We start from the raw sequence: 23,218 nt of genomic DNA, 5'->3' as shown, positions 1-23,218 counted from the left end.
TTCCATTTCGGACACAAACTTCAACGGGCCGTGCTGTGTCACTTTATTAGACCAATCAACGTTTCAGCACTTATCTTTTTTTTTAAAGATTTAAATCACTCGCTCATGTATAGCAATTAGAGCAAGGAGCAGTATAACAGAAAAAAAGAAGAACAAGATAATAATTTAGGAGTGCCAGTTTTCCACTCCAAGGTATGTAGGATGGATGAATCGATAGGTGTGGCAGTATTCCACTCAGACGTACAGTATGTGGGATGGATGAATCGATAGGTGTGGCAGTATTCCACTCAGACGTACAGTATGTGGGATGGATGAATCGATAGGTGTGGCAGTATTCCTCTCAGACGTACAGTATGTGGTATGGATGAATCGATAGGTGTGGCAGTATTCCACTCCAAGGTATGTGGGATGGATGAATCGATAGGTGTGGCAGTATTCCTCTCAGACGTACAGTATGTGGGATGGATGAATCGATAGGTGTGGCAGTATTCCTCTCAGACGTACAGTATGTGGTATGGATGAATCGATAGGTGTGGCAGTATTCCACTCCAAGATATGTGGGATGGATGAATCGATAGGTGTGGCAGTATTCCTCTCAGACGTACAGTATGTGGGATGGATGAATCGATAGGTGTGGCAGTATTCCTCTCAGACATACAGTATGTGGGATGGATGAATCGATAGGTGTGGCAGTATTCCACTCCAAGATATGTGGGATGGATGAATCGATAGGTGTGGCAGTATTCCTCTCAGACGTACAGTATGTGGGATGGATGAATCGATAGGTGTGGCAGTATTCCACTCCAAGGTATGTGGGATGGATGAATCGATAGGTGTGGCAGTATTCCTCTCAGACGTACAGTATGTGGGATGGATGAATCGATAGGTGTGGCAGTATTCCTCTCAGACATACAGTATGTGGGATGGATGAATCGATAGGTGTGGCAGTATTCCACTCCAAGATATGTGGGATGGATGAATCGATAGGTGTGGCAGTATTCCTCTCAGACGTACAGTATGTGGTATGGATGAATCGATAGGTGTGTGCTCTAGTGCAGGGTGGATAGTATTTCTTACCACTTCAAAGCTGACCATCGTGTCAGTCTGCCCCACTTCTCATGTTTCAGCACCAATGGGGGTGGCCAGTCAAAGACACCCGTTGGTGTGTGACAGGACTGTATAATACAGTTCGCTCTCTGTCTCTCTCACACACACACATACACACACACACACACACACACACACACACACACACACACACACACACACACGCACACACACACATTCTTGTACAGCTAACCTTGTGGGGACATACATTTCGGTCCCATTCAAAATCCTATTTTCCCTAACACCAACCTGTACTTTTACCCTAATCCTGACCTTAGCCCAAAAACCTAACCTTAACCCTAGCCCTAAATCTTACCCTAGCTCTAACCCTAACACTAATTCTAACCTTAACCCTAAACCCCCTAGAAATAGTATTTCACCCTGTGACCTAACAGAATGTCCCCAGTTGGCCAAAAAGTTATTTGTTTACTGTACTTGTGGAGACTTCTGGTCCAAGATTAGTTAAACACGTCCACATACACACTTCCTTACAACTCCCACTTGAAGAAACATTGACCTGTTTAAATATTTACCTCATGAGACCCATCCTGGCACTCTGCCCAATCATTGTATGTGTCCAGATTTCTCTATTGAGGATTCTATCAAATTGAAGTTATTTGCTTATTTTTACATTTGCTAAAAGTACAGACTCAGAGTTTCTAAACGGGATATCATCTACTGTAGTTGGAGGAAACATGGAAGTAATCCTGTTATCCCACTTTAAGCTGCAATATGTAACTTTTTGGTCAACCCAACCAAATTCACATAGAAATGCATTATAGATCTGACACTCTCAACCCAACCAAATTCACATAGAAATGCATTATAGATCTGTCACTCTCAACCCAACCAAATTCACATAGAAATGCATTATAGATCTGTCACTCTCAACCCAACCAAATTCACATAGAAATGCATTATAGATCTGTCACTCTCAACCCAACCAAATTCACATAGAAATGCGTTATAGATCTGTCACTCTCAACCCAACCAAATTCACATAGAAATGCGTTATAGATCTGTCACTCTCAACCCAACCAAATTCACATAGAAATGCATTATAGATCTGTCACTCTCAACCCTACCAAATTCACATAGAAATGCATTATAGATCTGTCACTCTCAACCCAACCAAATTCACATAGAAATGCATTATAGATCTGTCACTCTCAACCCAACCAAATTCACATAGAAATGCGTTATAGATCTGTCACTCTCAACCCAACCAAATTCACATAGAAATGCATTATAGATCTGTCACTCTCAACCCAACCAAATTCACATAGAAATGCATTATATATCTGACACTCTCATCCCAACCAAATTCATATAGAAATGCATTATAGATCTGTCACTCTCAACCCAACCAAATTCACATAGAAATGCATTATAGATCTGTCACTCTCAACCCAACCAAATTCACATAGAAATGCATTATAGATCTGTCACTTAGACAGATCTGTTCTACATCAGATTAACCTTAGACAGACTGGCTGACTGCCTGACTGGCTGACTGGCTGACTGACTGGCTGACTGGCTGGCTGGCTGGCTGACTGACTGACTGACTGGCTGACTGACTGGCTGACTGGCTGACTGACTGGCTGACTGGCTGACTGGCTGACTTGACTGGCTGACTGCAGCCCTGGCCCACATTACTTAACATACACCAGATTAACTTTAGACAGACTGGCTGACTGGCTGACTGACTGACTTGACTGGCTGACTGGCTGACTGCAGCCCTGGCCCACATTACTTAACATACACCAGATTAACCTTAGACAGGCTGGCTGACTGGCTGACTGCAGCCCTGGCCCACATTACTTAACATACACCAGATTAACCTTAGACAGGCTGGCTGACTGGCTGACTGCAGCCCTGGCCCACATTACTTAACATACACTAGATTAACCTTAGACAGGCTGGCTGGCTGACTGGCTGGTTGGCTGACTTGTCTGGCTGACTGGCTGGCTGGCTGACTGGCTGAAAGACTGACCTACTGACTGACTGACTGACTGACTGACTGACTGACTGGCTGACTGGCTGACTTGACTGGCTGACTGACTGACTGGCTGGCTGACTGGCTGGCTGGCTGGCTGACTGACTGACAGACTGACTGACTGGCTGGATGGCTGACTGGCTGACTGGCTGACTGGCTGGCTGACTGGCTGGATGGCTGACTGGCTGTCTGCCTGACTGGCTGACAGGCTGGGTGACTGGCTGACTGGCTGACTGCAGCCCTGGCCCACATTACTTAACATACACCAGATTAACTTTAGACAGGCTGGCTGATTGGCTGGCTGTCTGACTGGCTGACTTGTCTGGCTGACTGGGTGACTGCAGCCCTGGCCCACATTACTTAACATACACCAGATTAACCTTAGACTGGCTGGCTGACTGACTGGCTGGCTGGCTGACTGGCTGACTTGACTGGCTGACTTGTCTGGCTGACTGGCTGACTGGCTGGATGGCTGACTGGCTGACTTGACTGGCTGACTGGCTGACTTGTCTGGCTTACTGGCTGACTTGTCTGACTGACTGGCTGACTAGCTGACTTGACTGGCTGACTGCAGCCCTGGCCCAGATTACTTAACATACACCAGATTACCCTTAGACAGGCTGGCTGACTGGCTGGCTGGCTGACTGGCTGACTTGACTGGCTGACTGGCTGGCTGACTTACTGGCTGGCTGACTGGCTGACTTGACTGGCTGACTTGTCTGGCTGACTGGCTGACTTGACTGGCTGACTGGCTGACTTGACTGGCTGACTGGCTGACTTGACTGGCTGACTTGTCTGGCTGACTGGCTGACTTGTCTGGCTGACTGACTGACTTGACTGGCTGGCTGGCTGACTGACTGGCTGACTGGCTGGCTGGTCGGCTGGCCGGCTGGCTGACTGGCTGGCCGGCTGGCTGGCTGGCTGACTGGCTGGCTGACTGACTGGTTGGCTGACTGGCTGGCTGACTGGCTGGCTGGCTGACTGACTGGCTGGCTGACTGGCTGGCTGGTTGGCTGACTGGCTGGCTGACTGGCTGGCTGACTGACTGGCTGGCTGGTTGGCTGGCTGACTGGCTGGCTGGCTGGCTGACTGGCTGGCTGGCTGACTGACTGGCTGGCTGGTTGGCTGACTGGCTGGCTGACTGGCTGGCTGGCTGACTGGCTGGCTGGTTGGCTGACTGGCTGGCTGACTGGCTGGCTGGCTGGCTGGCTGGCTGGCTGGCTGATTGGCTGGCTGTCTGACTGGCTGACTTGTCTGGCTGACTGGGTGACTGCAGCCCTGGCCCACATTACTTAACATACACCAGATTAACCTTAGACTGGCTGGCTGACTGACTGGCTGGCTGGCTGACTGGCTGACTTGACTGGCTGACTTGTCTGGCTGACTGGCTGACTGGCTGGATGGCTGACTGGCTGACTTGACTGGCTGACTGGCTGACTTGTCTGGCTTACTGGCTGACTTGTCTGACTGACTGGCTGACTAGCTGACTTGACTGGCTGACTGCAGCCCTGGCCCAGATTACTTAACATACACCAGATTACCCTTAGACAGGCTGGCTGACTGGCTGACTTGACTGGCTGACTGGCTGGCTGACTTACTGGCTGGCTGACTGGCTGACTTGACTGGCTGACTTGTCTGGCTGACTGGCTGACTTGACTGGCTGACTGGCTGACTTGACTGGCTGACTGGCTGACTTGACTGGCTGACTTGTCTGGCTGACTGGCTGACTTGTCTGGCTGACTGACTGACTTGACTGGCTGGCTGGCTGACTGACTGGCTGACTGGCTGACTGGCTGGCTGGCCGGCTGGCCGGCTGGCTGACTGGCTGGCCGGCTGGCCGGCTGGCCGACTGGCTGGCTGACTGGCTGGCTGGTTGGCTGACTGGCTGGCTGACTGGCTGGCTGGCTGACTGGCTGGCTGACTGGCTGGCTGGTTGGCTGACTGGCTGGCTGACTGGCTGGCTGGCTGGCTGGCTGACTGACTGGCTGGCTGGTTGGCTGGCTGACTGGCTGGCTGACTGGCTGGCCGGCTGGCCGGCTGGCTGACTGGCTGGCTGACTGGCTGGCTGGTTGGCTGACTGGCTGGCTGGCTGACTGGCTGGCTGGCTGACTGACTGGCTGGCTGGTTGGCTGACTGGCTGGCTGGCTGACTGGCTGACTGCAGCCCTGGCCCACATTACTTAACGTACTGTAAGGTTCTGTATTTATTTTCTTAGTCAACCTTGTGTTCTGTTTCATTGTGTTCTTGAACGTAGCCCCGTCTTTCATTTGTGTTCATTGATTTCACCTATTAGTTACTCACCTGGTCTCATCAGCTCCTTATTTAGTTCAGTTCATTCTGTTTGTGCCTTTGTGAGGTATTGTTCATTTTGACTCTACTAAGCCTTTTCCTAGCTCGTTTGTCAGAACCAGTTATAGGACTGAAGGCTAGTTTTGATTCGCCTGCTTGTAGGCCTATCTGCCTACCTGACCATTGCCTGCTTGTGACCACGATTCCTGCCTTCTGCGAAGGCGAAATAAACACCTGCCGCGCTCTGCGAGTTAATCTACACCTTTTTCTCCCTGAGTTTCATTACAGATCCACCAGATTAACCTTAGACAGGCTGGCTGACTGGCTGACTGCAGCCCTGGCCCACATTACTTAACATACACCAGATTAACCTTAGACAGGCTGGCTGACTGGCTGACTGCAGCCCTGGCCCACATTACTTAACATACAGCAGATTAACCTTAGACAGGCTGGCTGACTGGCTGACTGCAGCCCTGGCCCACATTACTTAACATACACCAGATTAACCTTAGACAGGCTGGCTGACTGGCTGACTGCAGGCCCTGGCCCACATTACTTAACATACACCAGATTAACCTTAGACAGGCTGGCTGGCTGGCTGACTGGCTGACTGGCTGACTGCAGGCCCTGGCCCACATTACTTAACATACACCAGATTAACCTTAGACAGGCTGGCTGACTGGCTGACTGCAGCCCTGGCCCACATTACTTAACATACACCAGATTAACCTTAGACAGGCTGGCTGACTGGCTGACTGCAGCCCTGGCCCACATTACTTAACATACACCAGATTAACCTTAGACAGGCTGGCTGACTGGCTGACTGGCTGACTGGCCCACATTACTTAACATACACCAGATTAACCTTAGACAGGCTGGCTGGCTGGCTGACTGGCTGACTGGCTGACTGCAGGCCCTGGCCCACATTACTTAACATACACCAGATTAACCTTAGACAGGCTGGCTGACTGGCTGACTGGCTGACTGCAGCCCTGGCCCACATTACTTAACATACACCAGATTAACCTTAGACAGGCTGGCTGGCTGGCTGGCTGGCTGGCTGGCTGGCTGGCTGACTGGCTGACTGCAGGCCCTGGCCCACATTACTTAACATACACCAGATTAACCTTAGACAGGCTGGCTGACTGGCTGACTGGCTGACTGCAGCCCTGGCCCACATTACTTAACATACACCAGATTAACCTTAGACAGGCTGGCTGGCTGGCTGGCTGGCTGGCTGACTGGCTGACTGCAGGCCCTGGCCCACATTACTTAGCATACACCAGATTAACCTTAGACAGGCTGGCTGGCTGGCTGACTGGGTGACTGGCTGACTGCAGGCCCTGGCCCACATAATTTAACATACACCAGATTAACCTTAGACAGGCTGGCTGGCTGGCTGACTGGCTGACTGGCTGACTGCAGGCCCTGGCCCACATTACTTAACATACACCAGATTAACCTTAGACAGGCTGGCTGACTGGCTGACTGCAGCCCTGGCCCACATTACTTAACATACACCAGATTAACCTTAGACAGGCTGGCTGACTGGCTGACTGCAGCCCTGGCCCACATTACTTAACATACACCAGATTAACTTTAGACAGGCTGGCTGACTGGCTGACTGCAGGCCCTGGCCCACATTACTTAACATACAGCAGATTAACCTTAGACAGACTGGCTGACTGGCTGACTGCAGGCCCTGGCCCACATTACTTAACATACACCAGAGAATCTCTCTACACTACAGCCTCCCAAAAATCAGTTAGTCAGCCAGTCAGTCAGTCGGTCAGTAAGCCAGTCAGTCAATCAGTCAGTCAGTCAGTTAGTTAGTCAGTCAGCCAGTCACCCAGTCAGCCAGTCAGTCAGTCAGTCAATCAGCAAGTCAGTCAGTCAGTTAGCTGGTCAGTCAGCCGGTCAGTCAGCCAGTCAGTCAGTCAGTCAGCCAACCAGTTAGTCAGTCAGCCAGTCAGCCAGTCAGTCAGTTAGTCAGTCAGTCAGTCAGTCAGTCAGTCAGTCAGTCAGTCAGTCAGTTAGTCAGTCAGTCAGTCAGTTAGTCTGTCAGTCTGTCAGTCAGTCAGCCAGTCAGCCAGTCAACCAGTCAGTCAGTCAGTCAGTCAGTCAGTCAGTTAGTCTGTCAGTCAGTCAGCCAGTCAACCAGTCAGTCAGTCAGTCAGTCAGTCAGTCAGTCAGTTAACCAGTCAGTCAGTCAGTCAGTTAGTCTGTCAGTCAGTCAGTCAGCCAGCCAGTCAGTCAGTTAGTCAGTCAGTTAGTCTGTCAGCCAGTCAGCCAGTCAGTCAGTCAGTCAGTCAGTCAGTCAGCCAGTCAGTCGGCCAGTCAACAGCCAGTCCTTCAGTCAGCCAGTCAGTCAGCCAGCCAGTCAGCCAGTCAGTCAGTTAGTCAGTCAGTCAGTCAGTCAGTCAGTCAGTCAGTTAGTCAGTCAGTCAGTCAGTCAGTCAGTAGGCCTTCCAGTCAGCCAGCCATCCAGTCAGTCAGTCAGTCAGTAAGCCTTCCAGTCAGCCAGTTAGTCAGTCAGTTAGTCAGTCAGTCAGTCAGTTAGCTATCCAGTCAGCCAGCTATCCAGTCAGTCAGTTAGCCATCCAGTCAGCCAACCAGTCAGCCATCCAGTCAGTTAGTCAGTCAGTCAGCCAGTCAGTCAGTCAGTCAGTTAGCCAGTCAGTCAGTTAGTCAGTCAGTTAGCCATCCAGTCAGTCAGACAGTCAGTCAGTTAGTCAGTCAGTCAGTCAGTCAGTCAGTTAGCCATCCAGTCAGTCAGTCAGTCAGTCAGCCAGTCAGTCAGCTAGTCAGTCAGCCAGTCAGTCAGTTAGTTAGTCTGTCAGTCAGTCAGTCAGTCAGTCAGTCAGTCAGTCAGTCAGTCAGTCAGTCAGTAAGCCATCCAGTCAGCCATCCAGTCAGCCATCCAGTCAGCCAGTCAGTCAGCCAGTCAGTCAGCAAGTCATCCAGTCAGCCAGTCAGCCAGCCAGTCAGCCAGTCAGTCAGCCAGTCATCCAGTCAGGCAGTCAGCCAGCCAGTTAGTCAGCATTAGCAATCCTGGATTATATATTAATTTTGGAGCTCTCCTCTCCCCTGTGGAGAGTTGAATAAACTGGAGTGTATTACAAAGTTGTTGAGAGTTAATGATTAGAAAGAGAAGGCATTGGGGTTATGGCGTTCTCTATGTGCCTGGCTGGTCGGAGATTCCATGAGGCTCGCGTTGATCACATCTTATTGGTTACATACACGTGTTTAGCAGATGTTATTGGTCACATACACGTTATTGCAGGTGTAGTGAAATGCTTGTGTTTCTAGTTCCAACAGTGCAGTAATATCTAACAATTAACAACAATACACACATCTAAAAGTAAAAGAATGGAATTAAGGAATATATAAATATTAGGATGAGCAGAGTGGCATAGACTAAAATATAGTAGAATAGAATACAGTATGTAGATATGAGATGTAAGCATTATTAATACAGTATATAAATATGAGATGAGTAAAGCAGTAGAATAGAACACAGTATATACATATGAGATGAGTAATGCAGTAGAATAGAACACAGTAGATACATATGAGATGAGTAAAGCAGTAGAATAGAACACAGTAGATACATATGAGATGTAAACATTATTAAAGTGACTAGTGTTGCATTATTAAAGTGGACAGTGATTCCAAGTCTGTGTATATGGGGCAGCAGCCTCTAAGGTGCAGGGTTATGTAACTGGGTGGAAGCCGCCTAGTGATGGCTATTTAATAGTCTGATGGCCTTGAGATAGAAGGTGTTTTCAGTCTCTCGGTCCCAGCTTTGATGCACCTGTACTGACCTCGCCTTCTGGATGATAGCGGGGTGAACAGGCAGTGGCTCGGATGGTTGTTGTCCTTGATGATCTTTTTGGCCTTCCTGTGAAATCAGGTGCTGTTGGTGTCCTGGAGGGCAGGTAGTTTGCCCCCGGTGATGCATTGGGCAGATGTGTTTGTTCCTAAGTAGCCTCTAAGTTAATGTGTTTGTTACTAAGTAGCTTTAATGTGTTTGTTACTAAGTAGCTACTAAGTTAATGTGTTTGTTACTAAGTAGCTTTACTGTGTTTGTTACTAAGTAGCCTCTAAGTTAATGTGTTTGTTACTAAGTAGATTTAATCTGTTTGTTACTAAGTAGCCTCTAAATTAATGTGTTTGTTACTAATTAGCTTCAATGTGTTTGTTACTAAGTAGCTTTAATGTGTTTGTTACTAAGTAGCCTCTAAGTTAATGTGTTTGTTACTAAGTAGCTTTAATGTGTTTGTTACTAAGTAGCTACTAAGTTAATGTGTTTGTTACTAAGTAGCTACTAACAAAGACATTAAAGCTACTTAGTAACAAACACATTATAAAGCTACTTAGTAACAAATACATGAACTTAGTAGCTACTTAGTAACAAACACATTAAAGATACTTAGTAACAAACACATTAACTTAGTACTAAGTAGCTTAAATGTGTTTGTTATTAAGTATCTTTATAATGTGTTTGTTACTAAGTAGCTTTATAATGTGTTTGTTACTAAGTAGCTATTAAGGTAATTTTTTAAAACAGTATTTATTTAACTAGGCAAGTCAGTTAAAAACAAATTCTTATTTTCAATGACGGCCTAGGAACAGTGGGTTAACTACCTTGTTCAGGGGCAGAACATCAGTTCATCTGCCTGCACATCAGTTAATCTGCCTGTACATCAATTAATCTGCCTGCACATCAGTTAATCTGCCTGCACATCAGTTAATCTGCCTGTACATCAGTTAATCTGCCTGCACATCAGTTAATCTGCCTGTACATCAGTTAATCTGCCTGTACATCAGTTAATCTGCCTGCACATCAGTTAATCTGCCTGTACATCAATTAATCTGCCTGTACATCAGTTAATCTGCCTGTACATCAGTTAATCTGCCTGTACATCAGTTAATCTGCCTGTACATCAATTAATCTGCCTGTACATCAGTTAATCTGCCTGCACATCAGTTAATCTGCCTGTACATGAGTTAATCTGCCTGTACATCAGTTAATCTGCCTGCACATCAGTCAATCTGCCTGTACATCAGTTAATCTGCCTGCACATCAGTTAATCTGCCTGTACATCAGTTAATCTGCCTGTACATCAGTTAATCTGCCTGCACATCAGTCAATCTGCCTGTACATCAGTTAATCTGCCTGCACATCAGTTAATCTGCCTGTACATCAATTAATCTGCCTGTACATCAGTTAATCTGCCTGCACATCAGTTAATCTACCTGTACATCAGTTAATCTGCCTGTACATCAGTCAATCTGCCTGTACATCAGTCAATCTCCCTGTACATCAGTTAATCTGCCTGTACATCAATTAATCTGCCTGCACACCAGTTAATCTGCCTGTACATTAGTTAATCTGCCTGCACATCAGTTAATCTGCCTGTACATCAGTCAATCTGCCTGCACATCAGTTAATCTGCCTGTACATCAGTTAATCTGCCTGTACATCAGTTAATCTGCCTGTACATCAGTTAATCTGCCTGTACATCAATTAATCTGCCTGTACATCAGTTAATTTGCCTGTACATCAGTTAATCTGCCTGCACATCAGTTAATCTGCCTGTACATCAATTAATCTGCCTGCACATCAATTAATCTGCCTGCACATCAGTTAATCTGCCTGTACATCAGTTAATCTGCCTGCAGCTCTACGCCACAGACAGCCTGAAGTGGATACATGTCCCACATATTATCCTGTTCCCTTTATACAGCACAACATGTTTACCAGGGCCCTAGGGAGACATTTAGGACACCCTTTATACAGCACAACATGTTAACCAGGGCCATAGGGAGATATTTAGGACACCCTTTATACAGCACAACATGTTTACCAGGGCCCTAGGGAGACATTTAGGACACACTTTATACAGCACAACATGTTTACCAGGGCCCTAGGGAGCCATTTAGGACACCCTTTATACAGCACAACATGTTTACCAGTGAAGCTTGTTCTCTGTAGACTAAAGAACCTGTAGACTAGAGAACCTGTAGACTAGTGAACCTGTAGACTAGAGAACCTGTAGACAAGAGAACCTGTAGACTAGTGAACCTGTAGACAAGATAACCTGTAGACTAGTGAACCTGTAGGCTAGTGAACCTGTAGAGTAGAGAACCTGTAGACTAGTGAACCTGTAGACAAGAGAACCTATAGACTAGAGAACCTGTAGACTAATGAACCTGTAGACTAGTGAACCTGTAGACTGGAGAACCTGTAGACTGGAGAACCTGTAGACTAGTGAACCTGTAGACAAAAGAACCTGTAGACTAGTGAACCTGTAGACAAAATAACCTGTAGACTAGTGAACCTGTAGACTGGAGAACCTGTAGACTGGAGAACCAGTAGACTAGAGAACCTGTAGACTAGAGAACCTGTAGACTAGTGAACCTGTAGACTAGTGAACCTGTAGACTAGATAACCTGTAGACTAGTGAACCTGTAGACTAGAGAACCTGTAGACTAGTGAACCTGTAGATTGGAGAACCTGTAGACTAGTGAACCTGTAGACTAGATAACCTGTAGACTAGTGAACCTGTAGACTAGAGAACCTGTAGACTAGTGAACCTGTAGACTAGAGAACCTGTAGACTAGTGAACCTGTAGACTAGAGAACCTGTAGACAAAATAACTTGTAGACTAGAGAACCTGTAGACTAAAGAACCTGTAGACTAGTGAACCTGTAGACTGGAGAACCTGTAGACTAGTGAACCTTTAGACTAGAGAACATTTAGATTAGTGAACCTGTAGACTAGAGAACCTTTAGACTAGTGAACCTGTAGACTAGAGAACCTGTAGAATAGTGAACCTGTAGACTAGTGAACCTGTAGACTAGAGAACCTGTAGACTAGAGAACCTGTAGACTAGTGAACCTGTAGACAAGAGAACCTGTAGACTAGTGAACCTGTAGACTAGATAACCTGTAGACTAGTGAACCTGTAGACTAGAGAACCTGTAGACTAGTGAACCTGTAGATTGGAGAACCTGTAGACTAGTGAACCTGTAGACTAGAGAACCTGTAGACTAGTGAACCTGTAGACTAGAGAACCTGTAGACTAGAGAACCTGTAGACTAGTGAACCTGTAGACTAGTGAACCTGTAGACTAGAGAACCTGTAGACTAGTGAACCTGTAGACTAGATAACCTGTAGACTAGAGAACCTGTAGACTGGTGAACCTGTAGACTAGAGAACCTGTAGACTAGTGAACCTGTAGACTAGTGAACCTGTAGACTAGAGAACCTGTAGACTAGAGAACCTGTAGACTAGTGAACCTGTAGACTAGAGAACCTTTAGACTAGTGAACCTGTAGACTAGAGAACCTTTAGACTAGTGAACCTGTAGACTAGAGAACCTGTAGACTGGAGAACCTGTAGACTAGTGAACCTGTAGACTAGAGAACCTGTAGACTAGATAACCTGTAGACTAGAGAACCTGTAGACTAGAGAACCTGTAGACTAGTGAACCTGTAGATTGGAGAACCTGTAGACTAGTGAACCTGTAGACAAGAGAACCTGTAGACTAGTGAACCTGTAGACTAGATAACCTGTAGACTAGAGAACCTGTAGACTAGAGAACCTGTAGACTAGTGAACCTGTAGACTAGTGAACCTGTAGACTAGAGAACCTGTAGACTAGTGAACCTGTAGACTAGATAACCTGTAGACTAGAGAACCTGTAGACTAGTGAACCTGTAGACTAGAGAACCTGTAGACTAGTGAACCTGTAGACTAGTGAACCTGTAGACTAGAGAACCTGTAGACTAGAGAACCTGTAGACTAGAGAACCTGTAGACTAGTGAACCTGTAGACTAGAGAACCTTTAGACTAGTGAACCTGTAGACTAGAGAACCTTTAGACTAGTGAACCTGTAGACTAGAGAACCTGTAGACTAGTGAACCTGTAGACTAGTGAACCTGTAGACAAGAGAACCTATAGACTAGAGAACCTGTAGACTAGAGAACCTGTAGACTAGTGAACCTGTAGACTAGAGAACCTTTAGACTAGTGAACCTGTAGACTAGAGAACCTGTAGACTAGAGCACCTGTAGATTGGAGAACCTGTAGACTAGATAACCTGTAGACTAGAGAACCTGTAGACTGGAGAACCTGTAGACTAGTGAACCTGTAGACTAGAGAACCTGTAGACTAGATAACCTGTAGACTAGAGAACCTGTAGACTAGAGAACCTGTAGACTAGATAACCTGTAGACTAGAGAACCTGTAGACTAGAGAACCTGTAGACTAGTGAACCTGTAGACTAGAGAACCTGTAGACTAGTGAACCTGTAGACTAGTGAACCTGTAGACAAGAGAACCTGTAGACTAGTGAACCTGTAGACTAGAGAACCTGTAGACTAGAGAACCTGTAGACTAGTGAACCTGTAGACTAGTGAACCTGTAGACTAGAGAACCTGTAGACTAGAGAACCTGTAGACTAGAGAACCTGCAGACAAGAGAGCCTGTAGACTAGAGCACTGCAAGTCTGTTGTGATCTGTAGTGCAGAAGGGATGAGGATTGTCTCTGTCAGTCAGTCTGTCTGTTGTGAGTGGTGAAGACTGTGGTGCCATGTAGGAGGATGGAGAGAGGAGAGGGAGAGAGATGGGATGGATAGAGAGGAGAGTGATAATGAAAGAGAAAGGGAGAAAGAGAGGGCATGGAGAGAGACAGAGACAGAGAGAGGGTGAAAGATATATACAGAGACACAGAGAGAGAGAGACAGAGGCTGGTGAGGGTATGGAGAGGAGACTGAGGAGAGGAGGATGAGGATAGGAGAATGAGGAGAGGATGAGGAGAGGAGGATGAGGAGAGGATGAGGAGGGGAGGATGAGGAGAGGATGAGGAGAGGATGAGGAGAGGATGAGGAGGGGAGGATGAGGAGAGGAGGATGATGAGAGGAGGATGAGGAGAGGATGAGGAGGGAGGGCTGAAGAGAGGAGGATGAGGAGGGAGGGCTGAGGAGAGGAGGAGAGGCTCTGTCTTGACGTGCACAGCTCTCATTGTTCCCAGCCCTCATCGCTCAGAGCAGAACAGAGCAGACATGAAAGACAGACAGACAGATAGACCGAAAGCCAGACAGACAGACAGCTGTAAACTACTGCAATCTGCCTAAAGCAACGTCCCCCTCCGTGCTCTGATCTGAAAACAATGTTGCACAATCTGTCTGTCTGTATTGATCTCTATTGATTCTGTTTACTGATCTAGGGTTATAGTTATGGATTAAATAACATTATTTACTATTATACTATATATTGATGTCTTATTTATTCTTTATGCTGTGCCCACTGCACCGAACACCTGAAGAATTATCACTGTATTATCACTGTCGAATATTGTAATGTTTATATTTATTTATTTTATTTCACCTTTATTTAACCAGGTAGGCAAGTTGAGAGCAAGTTCTCATTTACAATTGTGACCTGGCCAAGATAAAGCAAAGCAGTTCAACAACATACAACAACACAGAGTTACACATGGAGTAAAACAAACATACAGTCAATAATAATACAGTAGAAAAATAAATCTATATACAATGTGAGTAAATGAGGTGAGATAAGGGAGGTAAAGGCAAAAAAAGGCCATGGTGGCAAAGTAAATACAATATAGCAAGTAAAACACTGGAATGGTAGATTTGTAGTAGAAGAAAGTGCAAAGTAGAAATAAATAATGGGGGGCAAAGGAGCAAAATAAATAAATACAGTAGGGGAAGAGGTAGTTGTTTCTTTATGTCTCAATTATTCCCGTAAGGGATGGGTTGCTAACTTGCGATTTGACACAAACATGTAATTTAATTAATTAATGTAGGAACAAACATCCTGCAAAGCAAAAGGAAATAAAGCTCCTTAGTATTGGGTTCTCTCTCCCTTCTCTTACCAAGGTGCCTCCTACAATCATATCCATCAGATCCATCAGATCCATCAGATCCATCAGATCCATCAGATCCATCAGATCCATCAGATCCATCATATCCTACATATCCATCATATCCTACATATCCATCATATCCTACATATCCATCATATCCATCATATCCATCTTATCCATCATATCCATCATATCCATCATATCCATCATATCCTACATATCCTACATATCCTACATATCCATCATATCCTACATATCCTACATATCGATTATATCCTACATATCCTACATATCCATCATATCCATCATATCCATCATATCCATCATATCCATCATATCCATCATATCCTACAAATCCATCATATCCATCATATCCATCAGATCCATCATATCCATCATATCCATCATATCCATCCTATCCTACATATCCATCATATCCTACATATCCATCATATCCATCATATCTATTATATCCATCATATCCATCATATCCATCATATCCATCATATCCATCATATCTATTATATCCATCATATCCATCAGATCCATCATATCCATCAGATCCATCAGATCCATCATATCCATCATATCCTACATATCCATCATATCCATCATATCCATCATATCCTACATGTCCATCATATCCATCAGATCCATCAGATCCATCAGATCCATCATATCCATCATATCCTACATATCCTACATATCCTACATATCCTACATATCCATCATATCCTACATATCCTACATATCCATCATATCCATCATATCCATCATATCCATCATATCCATCATATCCTACATATCCATCATATCCATCATATCCATCATATCCTACATATCCATCATATCCATCATATCCATCATATCCATCATATCCTACATATCCATCATATCCATCAGATCCATCATATCCATCATATCCTACATATCCTACATATCCATCATATCCATCATATCCATCATATCCTACATATCCTACATATCCATCATATCCATCATATCCTACATATCCTACATATCCATCATATCCATCATATCCATCATATCCTACATATCCATCATATCCTACATATCCTACATATCCATCATATCCATCATATCCATCATATCCTACATATCCATCATATCCATCATATCCTACATATCCTACATATCCATCATATCATCATATCCATCAGATCCATCATATCCATCATATCCATCATATCATCATATCCTACAGCCACACGTCAGCAGCTCTACAACTGCTGCCTCCTGGGCTCCGTTTTCCATATCAACCATGTGTGCCTTCTAAAAACCATGCCAACATAACGTTATATTTAACTTAAATGTCCAATGCAGATGTTTTTTGTTTTTTTTATGAATATAAAATAATTTCTGGGTAACAATTAAGTACCATACTGTGGTAGATTTCCATTAAAATGGTTCAATAGTAGCTTTTTATCAAAACACTTTCTAAATGAAGAATGTTGCTAGGACTGTCTGGGAGTGGTCTGATTGGGGAGGGGAAAAGTGAAAACTAGCTGTTATTGGCAGAGAGGTTTGGAATTCTCTTTCTTATTTTTCTATTAACAAATTACCACCTGGTGATGTCATCATGGAAACCAGAAACTCCGCCCATGGAAACGTGCTGGTTAGAAGGTCCTGGGTGGATTGTATTTCAATCAGTAAATTACACAGATGAAAGAAATTCACACTTTTACAGTGTTAGTTTCATTGGCTTTAGTACAACATGATATAACACTAAACCCTCTAATTCACAAGCATTCCCTAATGTAAACACACTTTTAAATGCAGAATATAAAGGGGGCGTGGGGGGGGTGTTGGTAAATTCATCCAATGTGAGCTTGTCTGTTGAAACAGCTTTAACTGGCAACAACCAGTTGAATGTTGTTGTTGTTTCCTAGGCACAGCTTTAAACCTGTTTACAACCAGTTGAATGTTGTTGTTGTTTCTTAGGCACAGCTTTAATGAAGAAACAGACCTTCTAACAACGCTGCTGAAAGGGGGGACCCGCATGAACAAGTATGGGGTCGCCATGGAAACCACTTCTCCTGCTGTCCGTCATCAGTGGCCTTTCAGGTACTGTAGTAGGAAAACCCACAATGCAACACTTTGAGATAAGCTGAAGGTTTTCCTGCTCTTTTACAGTGGTGTGCCGCTGTTACAGTAGATGCTCTGTTTGTCTGGCTGCGATGGTGCACACTGATTCCAACAGCCTGTCATACCAATAATAACAACATTTTCACGTTATCTACCTGTTTAAAAATACATACAGTTGAAGTCGGAAGTTTACATACACCTTAGCCAAATACATTTAAACTCAGTTTTTCACAATTCCTGACATTTAATCCTAGTAAAAATTCCCTGTCTAAGGTCAGTTAGGATAACCACTTTATTATAAGAATGTGAAATGTCAGAATAATAGCAGAGAAAATGATTTATTTCAGCTTTTATTTCTTTCATCACATTCCCAGTGGGTTAGAAGTTTACATACACTCTATTAGTATTTGGTAGCTTGCCTTTAAATTGTTTAACTAAGGTCAAATGTTCTTTCGAGTAGCATTCCACAAGCTTCCCACAATAAGTTGAGTGAATTTTGTCCCATTCCTCCTGACAGAGCTGGTGTAACTGAGTCAGGATTATAGGCCTCCTTGCTCACACACGTTTTTTCAGTTCTGCCCACAACTTTTCTATGGGATTGAGGTCAGGGCTTTGTGATGGCCACTCCAATACCTTGACTTTGTTGTCCTTAAGCCATTTTGCCACAACTTTGGAAGTATGCTTGGGGTCATTGTCCATTTGGAAGACCCATATGGAACCAAGCTTTAACATCCTGACTGATGTCTTGAGATGTTGCTTCAATATATCCACATCATTTTCCTTCCTCATGGGCCATCTATTTTGTGAAGTGCACCAGTCCCTCCTGCAGCAAAGCACCCCCACAACATGATGCTGCCACCCCCGTGCTTCACGGTTGGGATGGTGTTCTTCGGCTTGCAAGCCTCCCCCTTTTTCCTCCAAACATAACGATGGTCATTATGGCTAAACAGTTCTATTTTTGTTTCATCAGACCACAGGACATTTCTCCAAAAAGTACAATCTTTGTCCCCATGTGCATTTGCAAACTGTAGTCTGGCTTTTTTATGGCGGTTTTGGAGCAGTGGCTTCTTCCTTGCTGAGCGGCCTTTCAGGTTATGTCGATATAGGACTCGTTTTACTGTGGATATAGATACTTTTGTACCTGTTTCCTCCAGCATCTTCACAAGGTCCTTTGCTGTTGTTCTGGGATTGATTTTCACTTTTTGCACCAAAGTACGTTCATCTCTAGGAGACAGAACACATCTCCTTCCTGAGCGGTACGACAGCTGTGTGGTCCCATGGTGTTTATACTTGCGTACTATTGTTTGTGCAGATGAGCGTGGTACCTTCAGGCGTTTGGAAATTGCTCCCAAGGATGAACCAGACTTGTGGAGGTCTACAATTTCGTTTTCTGAGGTCTTGGCTGATTTCTTTTGATTTTCCCCATGATGTCAAGCAAAGAGGCACTGTTTGAAGGCAGGCCTTGAAATACATCCACAGGTACACCTCCAATTGACTCAAATTATGTAACTTAGCCTATCAGAAGCTTCTAAAGCCATGACAACATTTTCTGGAATTTTCCAAGCTGTTTAAAGGCAGTCAACTTAGTGTTTGTAAACATCTGACCCACTGGAATTGTGAAACAGTGAATTATAAGTGAAATAATCTGTCTGTAAACAATTGTTGGAAAAATGACTTGTGTCATGCACAAAGTAGATGTCCTAACTGACTTGCCAAAACTATAGTTTGTTAACAAGAAATTTGTGGAGTGGTTGAAAAATGAGTTTTTAATGACTCCAACCTAAGTGTATGTAAACTTCTGACTTCAACTGTATTATTGTCTGCCATTTTGTTTGTGGGAGTTGAGTTGTTCTGAAGTCATCAGCTTAGAGTGTAGAGTTGGCTGTCTGTGCCTGCCAGGTCTATAGGTGCATAACAGGTGCCTCTGTGTCTGTGCCTGCCAGGTCTTTAGGTGCATAACAGGTGCCTCTGTGTCCATTGTGACCCCTCGATTAATTAACGAAAGCAGCATTATTGTCTGTCAATATTTAATTTGTCTGAAGTGATACCAATAAGGTCATCCTCCAGATTGAGGTCTCTCTGTTCACTTTGCCGATATAGGCTACGGGCTAGAGCCTCATAGCTCAAATCATTTCAGAGATAGAAAGCACCTTACCCACTGGACAATCAGACCTTGGTGACCCTTATATGATGAGTCCTTGTGAGGGTCATATATAGGAAAGCTCACAACATGGCTCCACAATCTATTACCTGCAAAGAACATATACAGTCTGTCTTCTGTTTATCTTATGCCTGTGGAATCCCAATGGCTCCTTCCCAGAGACACTATCAACATATCTTCCGTGTTTATGTTATGCACGGTAACATCACTCTTCCATGTTTATGTTATGCACGGTAACATCGCTCTTCCATGTTTATGTTATGCACGGTAACATCGCTCTTCCATGTTTATGTTATGCACGGTAACATCGCTCTTCCATGTTTATGTTATGCACGGTAACATCACTCTTCCATGTTTATGTTATGCACGGTAACATCGCTCTTCTGTGTTTATGTTTTGCACGGTAACATCGCTCTTCCATGTTTATGTTATGCACGGTAACATCGCTCTTCCATGTTTATGTTATGCACGGCAGAAATGAGTGATTTCCACTAGATGGGCCAGCTGCAAAATCAAAATGGTCTATATCATTAAAATGTTGGTCTTAAATTAAGTTTAGAGTTAGGCATTAGGGATAGGTTTTAAGGTTAGCAGTGTGGTTAAGGTTGGGTTAAAAAAATCAGATTGAATGACTTTGTGGCTGTGCCACCGAGTGGACACTCTGTAGAGCTGCCTCCAGGCCTGCTAACTGAAGTAGCTAGACACCACTCTGTAGAGCTGCCTCCAGGCCTGCTAACTGAAGTAGCTAGACACCACTCTGTAGAGCTGCCTCCAGACCTGCTAACTGAAGTAGCTAGACACCACTCTGTAGAGCTGCCTCCAGGCCTGCTAACTGAAGTAGCTAGACACCACTCTGTAGAGATGCCTCCAGGCCTGCTAACTGAAGTAGCTAGACACCACTCTGTAGAGCTGCCTACAGGCCTGCTAACTGAAGTAGCTAGAGACCACTCTGTAGAGCTGCCTCCAGGCCTGCTAACTGAAGTAGCTAGAGACCACTCTGTAGAGCTGCCTCCAGGCCTGCTAACTGAAGTAGCTAGACACCACTCTGTAGAGCTGCCTCCAGGCCTGCTAACTGAAGTAGCTAGAGACCACTCTGTAGAGCTGCCCCCAGGCCTGCTAACTGAAGTAGCTAGACACCACTCTGTAGAGCTGCCTACAGGCCTGCTAACTGAAGTAGCTAGAGACCACTCTGTAGAGCTGCCTCCAGGCCTGCTAACTGAAGTAGCTAGACACCACTCTGTAGAGCTGCCCCCAGGCCTGCTAACTGAAGTAGCTAGAGACCACTCTGTAGAGCTGCCCCCGGGCCTGCTAACTGAAGTAGCTAGACACCACTCTGTAGAGCTGCCTCCAGGCCTGCTAACTGAAGTAGCTAGAGACCACTCTGTAGAGCTGCCTCCAGGCCTGCTAACTGAAGTAGCTAGAGACCACTCTGTAGAGCTGCCTCCAGGCCTGCTAACTGAAGTAGCTAGACACCACTCTGTAGAGCTGCCTACAGGCCTGCTAACTGAAGTAGCTAGAGACCACTCTGTAGAGCTGCCTCCAGGCCTGCTAACTGAAGTAGCTAGACACCACTCTGTAGAGCTGCCTCCAGGCCTGCTAACTGAAGTAGCTAGAGACCACTCTGTAGAGCTGCCTCCAGGCCTGCTAACTGAAGTAGCTAGACACCACTCTGTAGAGCTGCCTCCAGGCCTGCTAACTGAAGTAGCTAGACACCACTCTGTAGAGCTGCCTCCAGGCCTGCTAACTGAAGTAGCTAGACACCACTCTGTAGAGCTGCCCCCAGAGAACCATGCTGGTGGTACCTGCTACTGTAGAGAACCATGCTGGTGGTACCTGCTACTGTAGAGAACCATGCTGGTGGTACCTGCTACTGTAGAGTACCAGGCTGGTGATACCTGCTACTGTAGATAACCATGCTGGTGATACCTGCTACTGGGGATACCTGCTACTGGGGATACCTGCTACTGTAGAGAACCATGCTGGTGGTACCTGCTACTGTAGAGAACCATGATGGTGGTACCTGCTACTGGTGGTACCTGCTACTGTAGAGAACCATGCTGGTGGTACCTGCTACTGGTGATACCTGCTACTGTAGAGAACCATGCTGGTGGTACCTGCTACTGTAGAGAACCATACTGGTGGTACCTGCTACTGTAGAGAACCATGCTGGTGGTACCTGCTACTGTAGAGAACCATGCTGGTGGTACCTGCTACTGTAGAGAACCATGCTGGTGATACCTGCTACTGGGGATACCTGCTACTGTAGAGAACCATGCTGGTGGTACCTGCTACTGGTGATACCTGCTACTGTAGAGAACCATGCTGGTGGTACCTGCTACTGTAGAGAACCATGCTGGTGGTACCTGCTACTGTAGAGTACCAGGCTGGTGATACCTGCTACTGTAGATTTTTTTTATTTTTATTTTATTTTTATTTCACCTTTATTTAACCAGGTAGGCAAGTTGAGAACAAGTTCTCATTTACAATTGCGACCTGGCCAAGATAAAGCAAAGCAGTTCGACAACATACAAAAACACAGAGTTACACATGGAGTAAAACAACATACAATCAATGATGCAGTAGAAAAAAATAAGACTATATACAATGTGAGCAAATGATGTGAGATAATGGAGGTAAAGGCAAAAAAATGCCATGGTGGCAAAGTAAATAAAGTATGGCAAGAAAAAACACTGGAATGGTAGATTTGTAGTTTGAAGAAAGTTAAAAGTTAAAATATAAATAATATGGTGCAAAGGAGCAAAATAAATTAAATAAATAAATACAGTAGGGGAAAAGGTAGTAGTTTGGGCTCAATTAAAGATGGGCTATGTACAGGTGCAGAGATCTGTGAGCTGCTCTGACAGCTGGTGCTTAAAGCTAGTGAGGGAGATAAGTGTTTCCAGTTTTAGAGATTTTTGTAGTTCGTTCCAATCATTGGCAGCTGAGAACTGGAAGGAGAGACGACCAAAGGAGGAGTTGGCTTTAGGGGTGACCAGAGAGATATACCTGCTGGACCGCGTGCTACAGGTGGGTGCTGCTATGGTGATAACCATGCTGGTGGTACCTGCTACTGGGGATACCTGCTACTGGGGATACCTGCTACTGTAGAGAACCATGCTGGTGGTACCTGCTACTGTAGAGAACCATGCTGGTGATACTTGCTACTGTAGAGAACCATGCTGGTGATACCTGCTACTGGGGATACCTGCTACTGTAGAGAACCATGCTGGTGGTACCTGCTACTGGTGATACCTGCTACTGTAGAGAACCATGCTGGTGGTACCTGCTACTGTAGAGAACCATGCTGGTGGTACCTGCTACTGTAGAGTACCAGGCTGGTGATACCTGCTACTGTAGATAACCATGCTGGTGATACCTGCTACTGGGGATACCTGCTACTGGGGATACCTGCTACTGTAGAGAACCATGCTGGTGGTACCTGCTACTGTAGAGAACCATGCTGGTGGTACCTGCTACTGTAGAGAACCATGCTGGTGGTACCTGCTACTGGTGGTACCTGCTACTGTAGAGAACCATGCTGGTGGTACCTGCTACTGGTGATACCTGCTACTGTAGAGAACCATGCTGGTGGTACCTGCTACTGTAGAGAACCATACTGGTGGTACCTGCTACTGTAGAGAACCATCTGGGACACTATATAGAGAATA

At 45.2% G+C, this 23,218-nt stretch overlaps 1 protein-coding gene across 1 annotated transcript in view; it reads left to right on the top strand.

Annotated features, from left to right (window-relative positions):
• LOC115163940 (contactin-5) overlaps positions 1–23,218 on the top strand; it is a 509,156-nt gene that overhangs the window by 107,833 nt on the left and 378,105 nt on the right. Inside the window, exon 2 of the mRNA XM_029716131.1 lies at positions 17,246–17,368. Within this exon, the coding sequence (XP_029571991.1) occupies positions 17,314–17,368 (55 nt within the window). The 5' untranslated portion in view covers positions 17,246–17,313. The remainder of the gene's footprint in view (positions 1–17,245; positions 17,369–23,218) is intronic.

This window comes from Salmo trutta, chromosome 26 (assembly GCF_901001165.1).
Source record: "Salmo trutta chromosome 26, fSalTru1.1, whole genome shotgun sequence".
Lineage (NCBI taxonomy): Eukaryota > Metazoa > Chordata > Actinopteri > Salmoniformes > Salmonidae > Salmo > Salmo trutta.
Note: the sequence above shows the minus strand (reverse complement) of the source record. Positions and strands in the feature narration are given on the sequence as shown.